General features: G+C 51.9%; 1 protein-coding gene across 1 annotated transcript; it reads right to left on the reverse strand.

Moving 5' to 3' along the window:
* Positions 1–7,102: 7,102 nt before the first annotated feature.
* Positions 7,103–17,780, reverse strand: LOC142821570 (uncharacterized). Its single transcript, XM_075912914.1, has 3 exons — positions 17,395–17,780; positions 11,878–12,078; positions 7,103–8,792 (listed from the first exon to the last, which is right to left on the reverse strand). The coding sequence occupies exons 2-3, from the start codon at positions 12,062–12,064 to the stop codon at positions 7,546–7,548; spliced, it is 1,434 nt and encodes a 477-aa protein (XP_075769029.1). The 5' UTR covers positions 12,065–12,078; positions 17,395–17,780; the 3' UTR covers positions 7,103–7,545.
* Between the last annotated feature and the right edge of the window lie 234 nt (positions 17,781–18,014).

Below are 18,014 nucleotides of genomic sequence, written 5' to 3' on the forward strand. Positions count from 1 at the left end.
GAGAACAAGTGGGAGCAAATCCTTGTGCAAGGGCAGCACTTTTCCAATGGAGCTAACCCTGCTCCACCTGCAACCAGTGCTCCTGCCATTGCCTGGCCCTGGGGTCCAGCAGCTTTCAGTCCTGGCTTTGTGGGAGGCCAAGTAGGAAGGGGCCACTGGAGGCGCTTAGCCCCTGTCCTACTCTGTCTGTGAAAAGGAGGGAAGAGGACACTCCTGTAACTGGAAGGGGAATTAATCCCACTCTTTCCTGTCTGCTAAGCACATAAACTACCATTTGAGCTAATGCCCCTGTCTTCGTATTCTACCCTCCTGCCTCACCCATCTCATTCCAGACCCCACACTAGCTCTGCTGCTGCCCAGGGCTCCATTCCAAAGGGGTCACTTGGGGAATATTTTCCCTGTGGGCTGGATAGCTCAGTGGCTTAGCATGCTTTGCTATTAATGCCACAGTACTGGGTTCCAACCCCTGGCTAGCTGCTGACTGTCCAGGACAGATTGTCAGACACAAAAAATGAAACAGGAAGAACATTCTGCAGGCAACAGGTCAGAGTCCTGCTGGGAGAGGTTCCATCATGAACAGACTTTGTGCAGGGCCAGCCATGGACTTTCCTGCCCTCTCTGTTACCTCCTTCACCTGGGGCTGAATGAGACTTGGGCTGCAGGCCAGTCCTGCCCAGCTGCCTTCCCCAGTGGGAGGAGACAATGTTTATGGCAGGGCTCACACATTGCCCCAATACACTGGCCTAAGGGCCTGAATTCTTGCTGCCCCTGGGGTGCACCCACCTATTGTGAAAGGGTCACATGAATGAATATCAATACTTGACTGACAATGCACCTCAAGTGGCACCAAATACACAGCTGAAGACTTTGATATGTAAGTTCAGACCAGCATGTACACCATGGCTGTTTGTCTAAAAGGACTGAGTTATGCATGGACAGGTGACTTGCTCCTGTGAAAAACTCCATTTTGGGAGGTACTTTCACACAATGAGAAGAATGGAATTTCCTCCACATAGGCAAGGGTATAAAGCGATTCCCTGGGGGATCCACATCTTCATTCCAGCTTATCACTTCAGGAACATCTTTAATATGAATTGAGCCCAAAAGGACTGGTGACCCATCCTAACAATGGGAAGGGCTCCAGAAAGATTTAAGATAATGATTTATTCCATCTCTGCTGCAATTCTGCACCAGGAACAGTGCAATTAGTGTATTCAATTTGTTTCATTCTACAATTTTACTCTCAACATTTTCTTTCTTTCATTATTAATAAATCTTTTGGTTTTAGATTCTAAAGGACTGGCACAGTGTGCTCTTTCAGGTAGGATCTAAAGTATAAATTGACCTGGATATGTGGCAGATCTTTTGGGATCATGAGAACCTGCTTGGATTTGGTGCAATTGGTTTTTATAGCCTTCATCTGTGAAAGGTGTGGTACTGGATGTGGCACAGGAGAAGTTGAAGGGTTGCTCTTCAGTGTGGATTTTCCTATATCTAAAAAGTTCTGAACTCTGAAGGTTTTTTCACACTCATGGCAGTTACACACAGTGTTCCATTGAATTTTTGCCACACGGGTGCAGAATGAGTTTTGTTACAGGTATGTGATGGGGTGCTTGCACCCTGCACTGTGGTCAGGGGAGGTGTCACACTCTGGGACGAGATAGCCTCACTGCATTGGCTCTGCTGTGCATGATCCCAGGCCGCGGAGGTAGGATGGCAGTGGAAAGCACTTGTGTGCACCTGGTTGCATTCAGCCATGCTGGCGTTCCTCTTGCAGGAACTATAAATGTTCCCAGACTGCAGGGGGAGGAGAGAGAGTCAAGAGGAGCACTAAGCATGGAGGCAGCAAGGGTACAAGGGCCTGCCTTGAGTGAGCTGGTCCACCAACCCCAAGTGGGGATCACCTGGCGAGGGATGCCAAGGGTGCCAGAGGAACCAATGCCCCTGTCTGGGGCAGGCCAGGACCTCTCAGACCTTCCTGAAGCTGGGGGAGTGTTTGCGATACCAGCAGGGGTCAGTCCCTCCCAGGTCACCGATCCTCAGGTAGGGGTTCCAGCAAGAGCAAGGCAGCGAAGATTGCTAGACCAAGCTGAGCAATCCTCACCGCAGCTGTCACTGAAGTCTTCATCCCAACCAACAAGCCTGGTTGTGATTCTGACCTTAGCGATGGAGAGTGACTACAGGTAGGCAGACACTGCATGGTAGGAAGTGGCCCAGGGTGGGAATACTTGAATTGCCCCTGGGGTTTGGTGAGTTTTGGCTCATCCCACCAACCCTTTCCCTGCCCTTCGGGCCCTGGGTTGGGACCTGATGGAAAGGCCCACGTCCCCCTACCTCCAACCCAGGGGCTGACCCCTTTGCTAGCCCATACTAAGATTACCCTGTTGTTGCACTTGAGCCGAGAAGGCTGTGCACTTAAGTAAGAACGTTTCTTGGGGGACAATAGCCTGGAAAGCTGTGATTCTGTTGATCTGAGGCCCTCACTGGAGAGCTCTGGCCGGAAGAAAGTGTGGTATGTGTTAATCAAGGACCCTACTCATAGACATTAGCCAAGGTGGTGATTCTTCTGTTAATTAAGGGGCTGGGTTTCGTTAATAAAAGGGCCTCTGCTGGACAATTTGGAACAGGGTGCCAGTGTTTGTTTTTGAGGGATTCTGGGGTGTGGCTTAGGCTAAGCCCAACAGCATGACAGTGTACCCATAGGCAGGGAATGTATGACACCCCATCTCTGTGTTGGTACAAAAAAGTAAGGAGTGAGGCTCAGGGTATTTGGATTGTGGGAAGGAACATAGGATTGGGGCAAAGAGTTGGACAACGCAGATGTGAGGGCTGGTTCTAGGATGGGACTGAGGCTGAGAACCTCTACAGCAGAGCCACACAACAGCTACTCAACTGCTCTGAGGTGAGCTGTGTGGCAGACCGCGCTTGTTCTAGTGGCCCCAGCCAAAGCTAGAGCCATAGCTGGCACTTCCTCCAGCAGCCTGGCTGGAGGGAGCAGTAACTGTGCTGCAGGTGGTTTATGCTTTTGCAGCCTTTGCCAGGGCCTGAGTCACAGCAGCATCATGGGCACTGAGTTCTTCAGCAGCCCCAGCCCAGAACCACGTGCCAGTGGGGTCACTCCAGCAGCCAAGGCCAGAGCCAGGGACACATGGTAGTGTTCCACCTCAGGATCACAAGTTAATTCTGCAGGTTATTTGAGGGATAAAATAGATGGCAGATGACTACAGAAATGATCTGCACCCAGTTCATATTTAACAGCCTAAATCAAGTAAAGGAGAACAATTCTCTCTGACCCTCTATATTCTTGTCACTTGTGAAGGCATCAATCATTCAATAGTGTTGATTGTGCCAATGACTATTTTTCTCCCTGTGGAAGTTATTTCTCTCAATCTTGCTCTCATACCCACATTCACTGTGTAGCGGCAACTAAAATTTTCTTAATGGATGTTGATTATTTTCTATTGATGCTAAATCAATATGCAATTGAAGACAACATATTAAAGGGACTTTTCTATGATTCACAGGGGTCTAAAGAAAGCAGATACTATAAGAAAATCAATAATTAGATTATGTCCTATATACAGTGTAGGAATGTGGACTGAAGAAAAAGAGCTGGATAAAAGTTTCTGGTGATATCCCTAAATTCATCTTCTAAATGTCATTAAATTGTAACTGCAGGATGAGTTTCAAGAGTCAATGGCGAGGGACGGTGTATTCATTTTTTATGCTTTACAAGTTACTGCACTTTGATTGGATTAGACTGGAGAAAAGTGGAGGGGTTTGACTGGAGGAAAGTGGACGGGTTGGGAGGAAGGGGACACTGCAAAAGTTAGAGGCAAAGGGGGCACAATGCAGGGACGGTGGTAAAGGGTGCACAAGATGGGGGTGCAGCGGCTGAGGAGCTCATGGATGCAGGAACAGTGGAGCAAGGCTGGGTGGGAATGAGATGGGTACCCAACTGGGAAGTTTTCAGGGTGCACATATGCAAGGTTATGCACCTTGGTAATTGTCGTACCTCAGTGTTTTCGTACCTCGGTACCTTCGGTGGTCTGGACTGTCAGTGTCAGCATTGTCTGGTCAGGGTTGTCCTGCCGCACTCCTGACAGGACTTCTACTCCATTGTTAAACTCTCGGCTGCGTGCTTAACAATCGGTACTCCCTTTTTCTAGAGTGTTAGACCCCGTGCACTTGGGTCAACACAAGAGATCTCTGAGGCGCCCCGGAAACGACAGATGCAGGCAAGGTTTGAAATCAATCGAGCAGGTTTATTGTCAAATGCGAAGCTCTACCAGTTGGTAACAGAGATCAGTACAATGTTACACCACTGGGCACTATAGCCCGCGTTGACAAGGTACCAACACTGGGCAGGCCTATTGCCATATAACAGATATTAACAGCAGTCAGTCAGAGTTAAACTACTGTGCATTCTGTAAGTTTAGGCAATGACACCTGCCGTTCAGGCACCTAGTGCGACCCCCCCAAGGTCGGCCGGAGAGCACCCTCTGCGGTGTCCTTTTATAGACAGGTACAACTTACATCATTTCTTTACGTACCAGGTTACCACCCTCTGTTGCCTAGTTACCACCCCTCACCTTATGGAAGGGGGGCTTACTTACTATCCTTCATGCTGTCAATTCCGACCCGGTCCTGAACCTAGGTCAATATGTGCATTAATTTTTAGGGAGTCTTTGTACCAAGACATTTCTTATTAAGATTTTCCATTACTCCCCTTTGGCTTACAGTCTGTACCCAGTGCCTCCCTATGTCCTTCCATGCTCGACCTAACTTACACAATCACACAGTTTATCAATAGGGCTTCTTTCTTGGCTCCTGTGTTACTGAACCAAAGTCTTGCTCATTAGATTGCAGGCCTGTTGCTGTTTTCATGTTACAGGCCTCTGTTTAGGCCTGCTGACTCCATGTTACTGACCCTCAACTTACTACAGTAATTATCCTTGGTTTCAGTATTTTTCTTCCATAATTTAAACTGAACCTGTGTGTGTGTATGTGCACGCATGTGTGTAAAAATTCTCAGTAACTTGTGGGTGTCACCGTGGCACACATCTGAACAAGCACATAGGATGTCACTCTGTGCACAAGAAAAAACTCGCTCTATTCATGGATGGAAAATCTTAGAGGGAATTTTGGTTGAGGGCTCCAGCTAGGGGTGTGATCTCAAAGATGGAGAGGATTTGCATGTATGCCACAGAAAGGCTACATCCAGGAGAGAAAACTCCCATAAGTTCTCCCTCACCCAGTTCAGGTGCTACTGTGAAGGGGAAGGGAGACCCACCTCTCCCTGCCATGGTAGCTTTGGAGCTGGGGCCATGGGATAGCCTACTGTCCTCTGGCCACAGAAGGACTCAGCTGGGGTTGAGACCAGTGGGTAGAGGTATCTTTCCCCACCAAAGCCCTACAAGCTCACATGTCATTTAATAGGCTGCGGCACAGCCACCTGGCCACATAGCTTAAAGCTGGGGTCACCAACCAGTCGATTGCAATCAACTGGTCGATCTCGAGGCCTCGACCAGTCAATCACGAGCAACAATGGAGGAAGCAGCAGCTTCCCACGGAGTGGACAGAAGTCCTACAGCTGCGCATCGCTTCCAGGGGTTCCAGAAATGCACTAGCTGTTTCCTTGCCCCAGATCCCTGATGTTCCGGGAACTTACAGGGTAAGTCCCCAGAGGCTTTCCTTTCTCTGCGGGAGGAGGGAGTCAGGCCCAGAGGCAGCGCGTGCATGGGCTTCCCTGCTCTGCCGGGGAAAGGGCAAGTCAGCATCAAGGGGTCACATGCACGGGCTTTTCTACTCCATGGAAGGAGGGAGTCAGGCCCCATAGAGGCACGCGACGGGGCTTCCTTCCTCCATGGGAGGGAGGGGTCAGCCCCGGCAGGAGTGCGCAATGGAGGCTTCCCTCCAAGGCTGGTGTAGGGGACTCCCTGACCCCACTGGCACCCCGCCCCCAAACCCTGTTCCTGCCCCCCAAACCCTGTCCTGCTCCCTGCCACAGAACCTTCTCCCCCACTGCAGAAACTCATCCCCTGCCCTTTTGCCCCTCGTTCCCTCTCCCCGGCCCCCCCGCTGCAGTCCCCATGGGCACTTTGCCCCCTACTGCAGAAACCTGTTGCCCTCCCTCTGCTGCAGAAACCTGTCGTTCCCCCCCTCTGCTGCAGAAACCTGGCACCCCCGGTCCTCTGCCACCCACTGCAGAAACCTGTCCCCTGCTGCAGAAACCTGTCTTCATGGCACCCTGTTTCCTCTCCCTCAGCTCTTCTGTTCCTGCCCTCAGCCACAGAACCCTGCCCCCACTGGCACCCTGTTCTCTGCCCCAGCGTCCACTAGCACCCTTCCTCAGTACCATGTCCCCTGCTCTCAACTGTCTTTTCTGTGGGTCAGTGACCCCTGACTCAAGACAGGTTCCCTGCCCTTCTCAAATAAATACAACGCAGAAATTTTGTGTTTGACATAGTATTTTATTTAAAAATGATGCCTGGCCAACAAACCTCCAATTGGGGCCAAGCCCCCATCTGGCCACAGCCATTCCTGCACTCCCCCTTCCCCCAGACCCTCCCTACATCTGAGCTTATCATACACTGGAATCCCCTGCCCTGAGCCACTCACATACCCCAACCCAAATTCCTGCACCTTCACATCCACAAGCCTGTGGCTTGCTTAGTACCCCAACACTGCCTGGCCTAGAGCCCCCTCCCCGAGGCAGTGTCCCCTTCTCCACCTCCTCCTGCATCCAGATTTCCTCCCAGAGCTTGCACCTCTCACCCCTTTCCACGCCCAAATCCCTCATTCCCACCCCAGAGCCTACACATCCTGTCTCAACCCAACAAAGATACGGCTAGACTGCAGGAATTTTTCAGGATTCTGAAGATATCCCAGAAAAACTCTTCTGCATCCAGGGATGTGTTTGTTCTTCCACTTTTTTTAGTGGAAGAGCAAACATGCTCTTTTGGTCACCCCTATATTCCTCTTTCCACAAGGAATAAGGGGGCTTCCAAAATAAGGGGTTTTTCTGACATTTGGTCCAGTCCAGACAGGCCAAATGTTGGAAAAACCTCTTCCTATTGAAGAATTGGCCGGGGGGGGGGGGGGGGGGGGGGAAGCAGCAGTATACGGACTGGGGATAGCAAGTGATGGAGAGAAGGAGAATAGAAAGGGGCAGGGATTCAAGAAAGGGGCAGGGCAGTAGATTTTGGCTTGGTCTGTCATTTAAAAAGGTATCTTGGGTGTAAAAAGTTTGGAGACCACTGGCTTAAAGGGAACTCAGGTTATAGGTTTCTCACCTCTGTGGGTTCTCCAATGGCTAACAAGATTTGAGCTCTGACTGAAGCTTTTCCCACCATCAGAGAAGCTGAATAATTTCTCTCCTCTGTGGACTGTCTTACGTTTAACAAAATCTGACCTGTTTTTGAAGCCTTTTCTGCAGTCAGACCTGTTATGAGGTGACTCTCTGTATTATCTAATGGTTAGTAAAGCAGGAGCACCAACTGAAGCTTATCCTGCAGTCAGAGCAGGTAAAGTGAAGGGTCTCTCTCATGTGTGGGTTCTCCTATGTTTAACAAGGTGTGACTTCTGACTGAAGCTTTTCCCACAGTCAAAGCAATTGAAAGGTTTCTGTCCTGTGTGTCTCCTCTTATGGGTAACAAGGTCTGAGCTCTTCCTGAAGCTTTTCCCACAGTCAGAGCAGTTGAAGGGTCTCTCCCCTGTGTGGGTTCTCCAATGGATAACAAGGTTTGACTTGTAGCTGTAGCTTTTCCCACAGTCAGAGCAATTGAAAGGTTTCTCCCCTGTGTGGGTCCTCCGATGGGTAACAAGCTCTGAACTCGTACTGAAGCTTTTCCCACAGTCAGAGCAGCTAAAGGGTTTCTCCCCTGTGTGGGTCCTCCTATGGGTAACAAAGTTTGACTTGCAGCTGTAGCTTTTCCCGCAGTCAGGGCAATTGAAAGGTTTCTCCCCTGTGTGGGTCCTCCTATGGGTAACAAGGTTTGAACTCGTACTGAAGCTTTTCCCACAGTCAGAGCAATTGAAAGGTTTCTCTCCTGTGTGTCTTCTCCTATGGATAACAAGGTCTGAGCTGCCACTGAAGATTTTCCCACAGTCAGAGCATTTGAAAGGTTTCTCTCCTGTGTGGGTCCTCCTGTGTTTAACAAGGTGTGAATTCTGACGGAAGCTTTTCCCACAGTCAGAGCAGTTGAATGGTTTCTCCCCTGTATGGGTTCTCCTATGGAGAACAAGGACTGAGCTCCCAATAAAGCTTTTCCCGCAGTCAGAGCAATTGAAAGGTTTCTCTCCTGTGTGGGTTCTCCTATGTCTAACAAGGTGTGCTCTTCTACTGAAGCTTTTCCCACAGTCAGAGCAGTTATGGAGTATTTCTTTTGTAGGTATTATCTGATGGCTCACACAGTGCAAGTGCTGACTGAAGCTTTTCCCAGAGTCAGAGCACTTGAAGAGCTTCTCTCCTGTGTGAGCTCTTTTATGTTCAATAAGAGTTTCACAGTCACTACAAGTGCAGGGTGTCTGTTGATGGGGGATTTTCTGTTGAACAGTTTCTGTGTTTCTTTTCTCCTCTCTGCTTCTGTGACTGGATTTACCCTGTCCCTCTATTGGATGGTTTCCGTGCTGCCTTTCTGGGCTATGCTGACTCTCACAGGTCTCTCCCTGCTCACATATCTGGGAAACATGCCCTTCAGGTCTTCCCAGTGACATCCCATATGGAGCCACTTGCTCTGGTTCTTCCTGCTGAAGACTCTTCTCGTGGTTCTCAGTCAGCATCCCATCACCTGTTGGAATAGAGAAATAATCCAGACAAGAGCTATTGTCTATGATGAGCTGAAAGAAAACTCTGAAAGAAGAATAGAAAAGGGCCAGAAACTCAAATAATGGTTGAATTATCATGAGCTGAGTTAATTCTCCTCCTTCACAACCCTTCCATAGAGAAGAGAACCCAGCCTTTCCCCACCCACCATGCTCTGACTGGAGTTGAAGACAGGCTGAAGAGTCAGACAGACTTCATGAAAACACACAAGTTACACCTGCTATAAACTGGTTTCTGAGTGAGTTTTAACTGATTGGTCACATGTGTGGGTGCCACTGTTGATCTCCCCTTCCTCCCAGCTCTGGGAATCTGGGACCTGCAACTCCTCCTCTTGCTCCACCCAGGAGATCACATGATCTTTTGAGACTGGAAATCCTGTTTGGAGAGCAATGAAGCAAATGCTGATCTTGTTCATTAAAGTCTGTGACATTACTGCTTCCAGAGCCAGGATCCAAGTCACCCACCCAGAGGCTCCTTTCCCCACCTTGCAGAGACGGGGCTCTGGCTGGTACAAGATCCCAGGACACACGCACCAGCAGTAAAGGTGCATCTCCCCCCACCACAATCACGGGAATGGCCCAGCGCATTCCCCAGAAGAGCTGAGCACTCTGCTGCACTCTCTAGGGTACAACTCAGTCTCCCTCACAGCCCGTTCCATCCCCCTGGCATCCCAGGGCTGGACAGGAACACACTGCTCAGAAGGGGTGCTCTAGTAAGGCTAGTTTGATAACCAAGGTCCCTAAGCAGGGTTCAGACTGCAGCTGCTACACGGCAGGTCACTAAGACTTGGAGATGAGGGACTGAGCAGATCTCTACTCCCTAAGGCTCTGCCCACAAAATTCCTGGCTGGTGGGCTGGGCTTCCCCGATCTTTGGCTCAGATGTTCTACTTGGGCCAGAAGGAGGCAGACGAACTTGCCTGAGCATCTAAGTGAATCCTTGGCTAGTTGCTTCAGGTCCTGGCTGTGCTCCTGACTCTTGATCCCAATTGCCTGTGTCTGGGTGGGCTCTGCCAGCTGCCCACAACAGTTGCCATTCCCGCGGCTGCCCAGGGTAGTGCTGGGCTTCTCTTGGGGCAAGCTGGGGCAGAGCTGGGCCATGCTGCTTTTCTGGTGCTTGTGGCTGTTGCTCAGCTCCCTCTCTGCAGCCTCAGTTCTACTCTGCCAGCAGCAGCCTTTCTGTGGTTTCCTAGTGTGGCTCTTCTGGGGACCCTGGCCTTTGATTTGGTGCTCCTCTAGGGTTGCACAGAATCTATCACCTTTACACCTCAGCTTTGGCCCCATCCCTTCTCGGAATTTCATTTAGTTTTTGGAAGATCCACCTGTGACATGACCATGGAGATCATTGTGATACTGCTGTTACACAACTGCAAGAAAGCTTGTGTGAAGTGTGCTGTCTGCCATGTCAATGGGAATGTTCTGATGTGATGACTATGACTATCTTGTTTATGTCCATTGTTTTTGAACTAGAACAGGCTGGGCTTTGCAGAATGTTGGAGCAGTGGGTACTAACAAACCAGGCAAGCACATTCCTGAGCAGGAGGAGGCCAATCAACACACAGATCTCCGCAGTAGTTGCAAACACACAGTCCTAAGAGATGGCTCAGAAAGACACTGACCCTTGTGCACAAGAGCGGGATGAGGGGATAATGGATATGGATGTTTTGTTCAAACAAACAGGCAGGAGGCTAAGGGGGTAGAACACACGGAATGCAGCATGCATTTTGTTTGTGTCAGTGTATGAGAAGAGAAGTCAGAGGAGGGGCATGTTGATGCTGGCTGAGGGGCAGCATTCTGACTGAGCTGGTACTGTTATTGGGTTAGGACAAGTCTCATTGTACCTATGCCTGAGGAGCTGGGACACTAGCACCCTGCTCCTTTCACAATAAACCTGGCTGAGCACCTTAGACTCCGAATGGAACCTGGGTCTTTCTTAGTGACAACCCTGTGGAGTGCTGCATGGGCAAGCCGCATGCTCTGCCAGTGCCGCTGGCATCAGAGCTCCAGAAAGGGGTGCCCTGAACAGCTGTAATGACTCTCTGTGGTGCTAGCAGCAATTCATATGGCACTACATTTGCTATGGGAAGCAAAATTATCAATCACAGCAGCACCCGAGAACTCTGGTGTAAATAAGAACCGCACTGTGCTATTGGGGTGCTCATATGGGGCTAAGAATCACCCCTCTTTAGTGTAGCTATCTTTCCCAGCTCTGAGAAACACAGTCTATAATAACTATTGCAGACGGAGATGACCACACTGAGAGAGTCTAAGTGACTTGATCAAGGTCATACAGGAAGTCTGTGACGAGCAGAGAACTGTATACAGGTCTCCTAAGCATGAAGCCAGACAATCAAAGAGGAAGAAAAAGTCCCTACCCGAAGATATTTCACTCTAAAAAGACAAGACAGATGACGTGATTTATCTCCACTGAACACAGAGGCAAGTTAGTCCCAGAGAGAATGAAGCTGAACTTTAAAAAGGAAACCCAGCCTGTGCCTGAAATGCAAGGAGAGCTCTGCCCCCGTTTCTCTATTACCCCTGAGAAAACACTCTCAGAGCGTGAACTGCCCCTCCTCCATCATCCCTCAGCTCCAGCACCCAGCCCCTCCCACTGGAAAAAAACCAGCATATCAGAGATTAGCCACAGACAGGGAAGGGCGCCGCACCCTCCTTCCACAGGCTCAGCCTGCTGCCACAAGGGGACCCTGCAGGCACTAATAGCAGCCAGAGCCAGACCCACAACTCTGGTACCTGCCATTCCTGTCTGAGTCCTTCCACTCGCACCTCCGGCCAAGGCACAACATTGGCAAGATGGTGAAAAGCACATGGAGACTTTGGTTGTGGGAAGAGCAGCAACACTGTTATGTCCCTGAAACTGCTTCTCCTGGAAGCGGGTATGGAGGAGACAGTCTCTCACACAGAAGCCAGGATTATTGGGGCAGATACTCCTGACAGTGGGAGGCAGGAGCAATGAGGAACCCTAAACAAAACCCAACCCAGTTGCTCCAGAACTCACCCAGATTCTCATACCCAAAGGGACAGGAATCCTTACCCAGCCAGCTCACAGCCTCGTAATTCTCCTGCATCACATCCCAGTAGAGGGTTCTCTGGCCCGGATCCAGCAGAGCCCATTCCTCCTCAGAGAAATACACAGCCACCTCCTCGAAGCTCACCAGCTCTGCCACAGCCATCTCCTGTTCCTGGCTCTGCAGGGTAGGGGCTGAGCTGGGGGAAGACATGGGTGTTCTGCAGCCTGTCAGGAGAAGAGCCTCATTGGAATGTATTGTAACAACAGATGTAGCACACAGGGACTCTGGCACCAAAAAATGGGATGAGAACTACAAATATACGAGTAAAATGCAAAATATTTGTATATACAATGAAGTAAGAGAAAAGTAAGGTGGGTACTTCAGTGGCTGCAGGATGGGGAATTACTTTCAGAAATACAGATCTTGATAAGTTTGCAAGTACAAAATCATTTTCTAAAGCAGTGGTACCCAACCTTTTCAGGTTGGCGGGCGCCAGCGGGCGTGGCCGTTCGCCCGCCGGGTGCCAGGGACACTTGCCCGCCCGGGGGCGGCCCCCCCCAGCCGCATGGCCGGGCGCGGGGCCCCCCCCATAGCCACGCGGCCGGGGGCGGGGCCCTCCCCATAGCCACGTGCCCGGGGCCGGCGCGCCCTCCCCCCCCGTAAGCGCCGCGTGCCCGGGGCCAGCGCGCCCTCCCCCCCCGTAAGCGCCGCGGGGCCGAGGCGCCCTCCCCCCCCGTAAGTGCCGCGGGGCCGGGGCACGCGCGGTGCCCCCGGGGGCGGGGCCAAGGCCGGAGCCAGCAAGGGCACGCGCGGCACCCCCGGGGCCGGGACCTGCCAGCCCAGATTGCTCCGCGGGCGCATGTAAAGAGCCCGGCGGGCGCCATGGCGCCCGCGGGCACCGGGTTGGGGACCACGGTTCTAAAGTATCTTGGAGCTTTCACATTTAAACCATGGCCTGTAGTGAACATTCAGGAAGCAAAATCTACCCAAGTGGCCGGCGATGTGAGGCGATGTGAGGCTGAGGGTGACCGCATTTCCCTATATTGGATACTGGACCACTGGTAAAATGACTCTATTCAAGTGAGCTCAGCACCAATTCATCAGAACTGAGCAACACAATGGTTCAAATTAACGTCAAATCTCTCGTTAAGCATAATGACTGTAGCTAGAGCCTTCTTATCTTTAAGGCTTTAGGATTCAAAAGGGCGAGGGAACACCCCCCACACACACACATACACACACCTCTCTCACATGATTAGGTTTCTGGCAGAGCTGACTAGGGATGTTAAATATCAGTTAATTGAACAGTTGAGTAACCTCAAAAATTCTTATGAGTCACTCCACTATTCTATAGCCCGTAGAGGTGCGGATGGCAGCCAGTGTGTTCCAGCTTGATTCCTGACGAGCCCCCTGCCACTCTACACTCCTGCCACTCTTATATATCAGAGGTAGTAGTACACAGTGCAAAGCGAGACCTGATCTGAGAGGGGACTAGTTGAAAAAGCAGCTCTCCCCATGGACCAGCTGCCTGATGCCCTGGGATGCTACCTCTGATAAAGTAGCATGGAGTGACAGCAGCCCCTGAGCTCTCGTCCCTGTTTCCTAACACACTTTAAATGCAGAGGCACAGTGGGGATAGTTCTCAGATCCTCTTCAAGCCTGCTAAAAATGTACTGGCAAGTGTGTGGGTAGGTGGGGGAGGAGCATGCTATCTATACCATTAACCTATAAGTTTTTGCTTAATTGGTTAACTGACTAGACTATTACAACTCTAGAAGGCTATGTCTACACTGCCCCTTCTTGCGCAAGAAAAACCCTCTTGTGCAATGCCACTATGCTGATTATTTTCAGAAATAATAGCATTGTGCAAGAGGGTTTTTCTTGCGCAAGAAGAGGCAGTGTAAATTGCTCCTTCTGGCGCAAGAGCCTCTTCTGAAAAAAATGGCGGCTCATTAGGTATGCAAATGAGGCTCCATGATATTCCACACTTTGGCTCATTTGCATATTTCTCATGCAAGAAGCCGTGAATGTAGACATAGCTGAACAGAAGTTGTTGCTCTCCTCTGAGCCCAGTTTGGCAGAAGAAGGACACTCCCTGGGGCAGCCCCTGGACCCCTGTTCCCTATTTGTGGGTGAGCAGGGATCTGGCAGCAGAAGAACTCACCAACTCTGATGGGGAGAGAGACAGAAAATATGGGACAATTTATCCATTTTTAAGAACAAGCCACAACCCTGCAGCAGGCCTTTAATCTCGCATGGGCAGCAGGTTTGTATAATTTTTGGTGGTGCCCCATTAGCCACGCCCCCTGACCCCCATTAGCCACACCTCTGGAGAAAACATGCTCAGGGCAAGATGGACAAATGACCAGAAGTAAAAGGTGTCATGTTACCCCTCTCGAAGGGCTTTTCCCACCATCCTCCTACCAACAGGGATTAGTTTGGCCCCCACCATACCCCCCTCATGCAACTATCCTGCAGTTGCATTAACCCAATCTGTGTAACATTAATTTGGGGGCAGAGAGGCTGGGGAAGTGTTCCCTCTAAGGCTACGTCTAGACTCACAACTTTTTACGCAAGTAGTCGTTCTTATGCAAGAACCCACAGAGTATCCACACTGCCTGCCTGCTCTTGCACAAGGAAATTTACAGTACGGCGTGGTAAGAGAGGGCATCTTGTGCAAGAGCTATGCTCTTTTCTAACAGGTGTAAGCTCTCTTGCGCAAGAGGGAAGTGTGGATGCTCGACAGGGATTTCTTGCACAAGAAACCCTTATGGCTAAAATGGCCATCGGAGCTTTCTTGAGCATACACACTGCCATAGATGCTCTCGTGCAAAAGTACAGCTTGCACATGGCAGTGTGGACGTGTTCTTGTGCAAGAACTCTTACGCAAGATGTTCTTGTTCAAGAAACTGCAAGTGTAGACATAGCCTAAGAGTTTCCGCCCATGAGCAAAATATATTTTGTGTTGTGTATCAGTGCTTAGTTCATGTGGCTTGTTTGGATGTGCCACTGTGGCACCCAAGATATTACAAAATATTTTTAAACCTTTACCTTTTCTCTCTGCTGCCATGTCTCCTCCCCTTGTTCCATCAGCTCCCCCAGTGCCTGCTGCCGCCAACTCCTCACCCTCCTCTGCTGTCCTGACTCCTGCTCTTCTCACTGCCCTCAGCACTCCTGCAACCTGCCCTTCTATATCCCTTGTGCCCATTCCTCCAGTAGCCCCACTCTGATCATGTGAGCTACTCCTCCTCATCCCCTCTTCTAACACCTCCCTCTACAAACCTGCCCTGCCTCTCTTCTCTGGTGCTGGTCCTTCCCCTGCAGGGCTACGTCTACACTGGCCCCTTTTCCGAAAGGGGCATGTTAATTTCACAGGTCGTAATAGGGAAATCCGCGGGGGATTTAAATATCCCCCTCGGCATTTAAATAAAAATGTCCGCCGCTTTTTTCCGGCTTTTAGAAAAGCCGGAAAAGAGCGTCTACACTGGCCCCGATCCTCCGGAAAAAAAAGCCCTTTTCCGGAGGATCTTATTCCTACTTCAAAGTATTTATTTTTACTTTGAAGTAGGAATAAGATCCTCCGGAAAAGGGCTTTTTTTTCCGGAGGATCGGGGCCAGTGTAGACGCTCTTTTCCGGCTTTTCTAAAAGCCGGAAAAAAGCGGCAGACATTTTTATTTAAATGCCGCGGGGGATATTTAAATCCCCCGCGGATTTCCCTATTAGGACCTGTGAAATTAACATGCCCCTTTCAGAAAAGGGGCCAGTGTAGACGAGCCCCAGGTGTCTGCCCTTCTGCTTCACCTCCAGAATCCCCTGGTACCTGGACCTTCTCTTACTCCTGCACCCTCCTGGTGCCTCCCCCTTCCCTCACTACCCCTGCCCCCTTTTTCCCCTGATGCCCACCCACCCACTCACCACCCTCTGCCCTCACACATGACTTGCTCCATCACACCCTTCCTCATGCCCACCCCTTCTTTTAAGCCTTCTCTCAGCACCTCTTCCTCTATCCCCCAATGCCCTTACCCTCTCCTCTCCCAGCATCACCCTGTCCCCCTCCCACTGACACCTCCCCTCCTGTCCTTTTCCTCATTGTCTGCACTTGGCCCCCTGGCATTTGTCTCTCCTCTACCCTGTCCCTTTGGTGTCTTCCCCTTTTTTCCCCCTCCCCCTCCACACAAACCCCTTCCTCTCTCAGCCCTTCCCCTAACTCTAACCCTAACCCTCCCCTACCTTCTGCCTTCCACTTTGCGGGGCTGGAGTCTTCATTCCATCCCCGGACTCTGAATCCGCAAATTAGCTGCATGGTACAGTGCAACACAGCACCCTGCAGTTGTAAAGTGCTGGGCCGTGACTTTACGGACATCTCCCCACCCACTTGTTTGAGCATGCCACGCATGGCAGCAGCAAGCAGCAAGGGGGAGTTCAATGAAGGTTGTGCATGGCAGGGCCGGGGAGAGACGCTCTGTGGCCGGGATGGGCGGATGCACGGTGGGGCCGGGGGCTGCCCCAGCTCCAAATGTTGGTGGAGTATGGGCACCACGAGCCCATACAACTCGCTGCCCATGCCTGGGACATCTGCTCGCTAACTAGAGTGCTAGGCAGGAGGCAAAACAATAGCTCTCACAGGCAACCTCCAGCTGCTGAATCTAACCCCCTTGGGGCAGTGTCCACCTCTCAAGTAGGAAAGGGGCATCTTCTCCAGGCACTGGCCACCCACACAGAGCTGGGAAGTGGGTGCTGTCCCCTCGCCTGTATTTTTACAAACACTGTAAATGCTCCTCACCCTCGGGGATGTATTTCTGGCAGGGCCCGGATCCTATTCTTAACCCTGCTGCCTGCCTCAATTTTACCCTTTGGCTTCTCTCTTGGCCCTGCAGTCAGTTTGGCCCCTGCACAGACTTTGCCTCCCCTGTAAAAAAAACAAACTGGGTGGGGGGACCTTTTGCGGGCAGGGGCATTCAAGTGAGAAGCAAAACTGAACAAAACCCAAAAAACCTCACTGATGTGGCCCCTGACTCTCCACATTCACCACACACCAGGGTGGTCCAACCTAGTAGATTTTGTGTGGTGCAGACAGTGAGGGGGAGGGGGAATTTAGAAAGCCAGGGCAGGCTCCCCAGTACTGGAGTTTTCCCTGAGCTTCAGGTGCCTGTTCCAGGCAGGGTGGGGCCATGTCCGACCCCAGGTTCCCAGCTCCTGCCTGACAGCGGGAGCCAGGCCGCTTGGAGCAGACGCAGAACAGGGATTCTCCAGGCCCTAGAGCCAGGCCAGGCCACGGCGGGTTTCCAGGGGCTGCAGCTAAAACGTTTCCCCGCGTCCCGCCCCGCGCGCAGGTGAGCTCCCGGCAGCGAACCGCCGCCCCGGCCAGTCCCTGGGCACGTGGTGCCCACCAGACCCCAGCCCTAGGATGGCCCCGGGAAATCCCCGCCCCCCGGGCCCGTTTGCAAACACCGCGGATGGGTCCCTCCCCCGTCACTTCCGATCCCCCCCGCACCGGTACGGGCAGTTCAGCCCCGAGCAGCCCCCGCCCCGCACGCACCGGGCTGCTGCGGCCCCAGCAGCTGGTCTCAAAGTTCGCGCCTTAGGACGCGCGGCGCATACGCCCCCTTCTTGGAGCATGCGTATTAGCCGTGGCTGAGACGGCTGCCCTCACTCTATGCGCAGGCGCAGACGGGAGTTGGCCCGCGCGGGCTTGCGGGGGTGGGAGGAATGGAACGCTGGCGTGCTTAGCTCGGGATCAGGACCGAAGTCACTGACCCACTGCGCACGCGCAGATTGTTCCCCTCCCTCATTTTCCCCCTGATGCCGGTTTTTCATTGCCAGTCCCCATGTTACCCTCTGTCCCTCCCGCTGCATTCTGAGGCGCGAATTCTGAGGGAGCCGGTGGGGCCGTTACTCACCGCGCTACTTCCGCTTCCGGGCAGCGCTTGGGGGCGGAGGAGGAGAGTGAGGTGGGGCTGGGAGGCTGAATCGGTGACTGTGGATAGATCTTGACACCAGCCTGCGCGCGGTGCCTTTTGGCTCTTTGGAGACAGCGGCTCCAACTGCCGCGCGGGGAAGGGGAGCGGGAGCGGGCGGGGCCGGGGAGCTCCCTGATGCTCCCGCCGGGCGGGGGTGATCGTTGGGTGCGGGCCGGGGGCGCGCAGAGGGGCTGTCTGC

The sequence above is a fragment of the Pelodiscus sinensis genome, chromosome 31 (genome assembly GCF_049634645.1).
Source record: "Pelodiscus sinensis isolate JC-2024 chromosome 31, ASM4963464v1, whole genome shotgun sequence".
NCBI classification, from domain to species: domain Eukaryota; kingdom Metazoa; phylum Chordata; order Testudines; family Trionychidae; genus Pelodiscus; species Pelodiscus sinensis.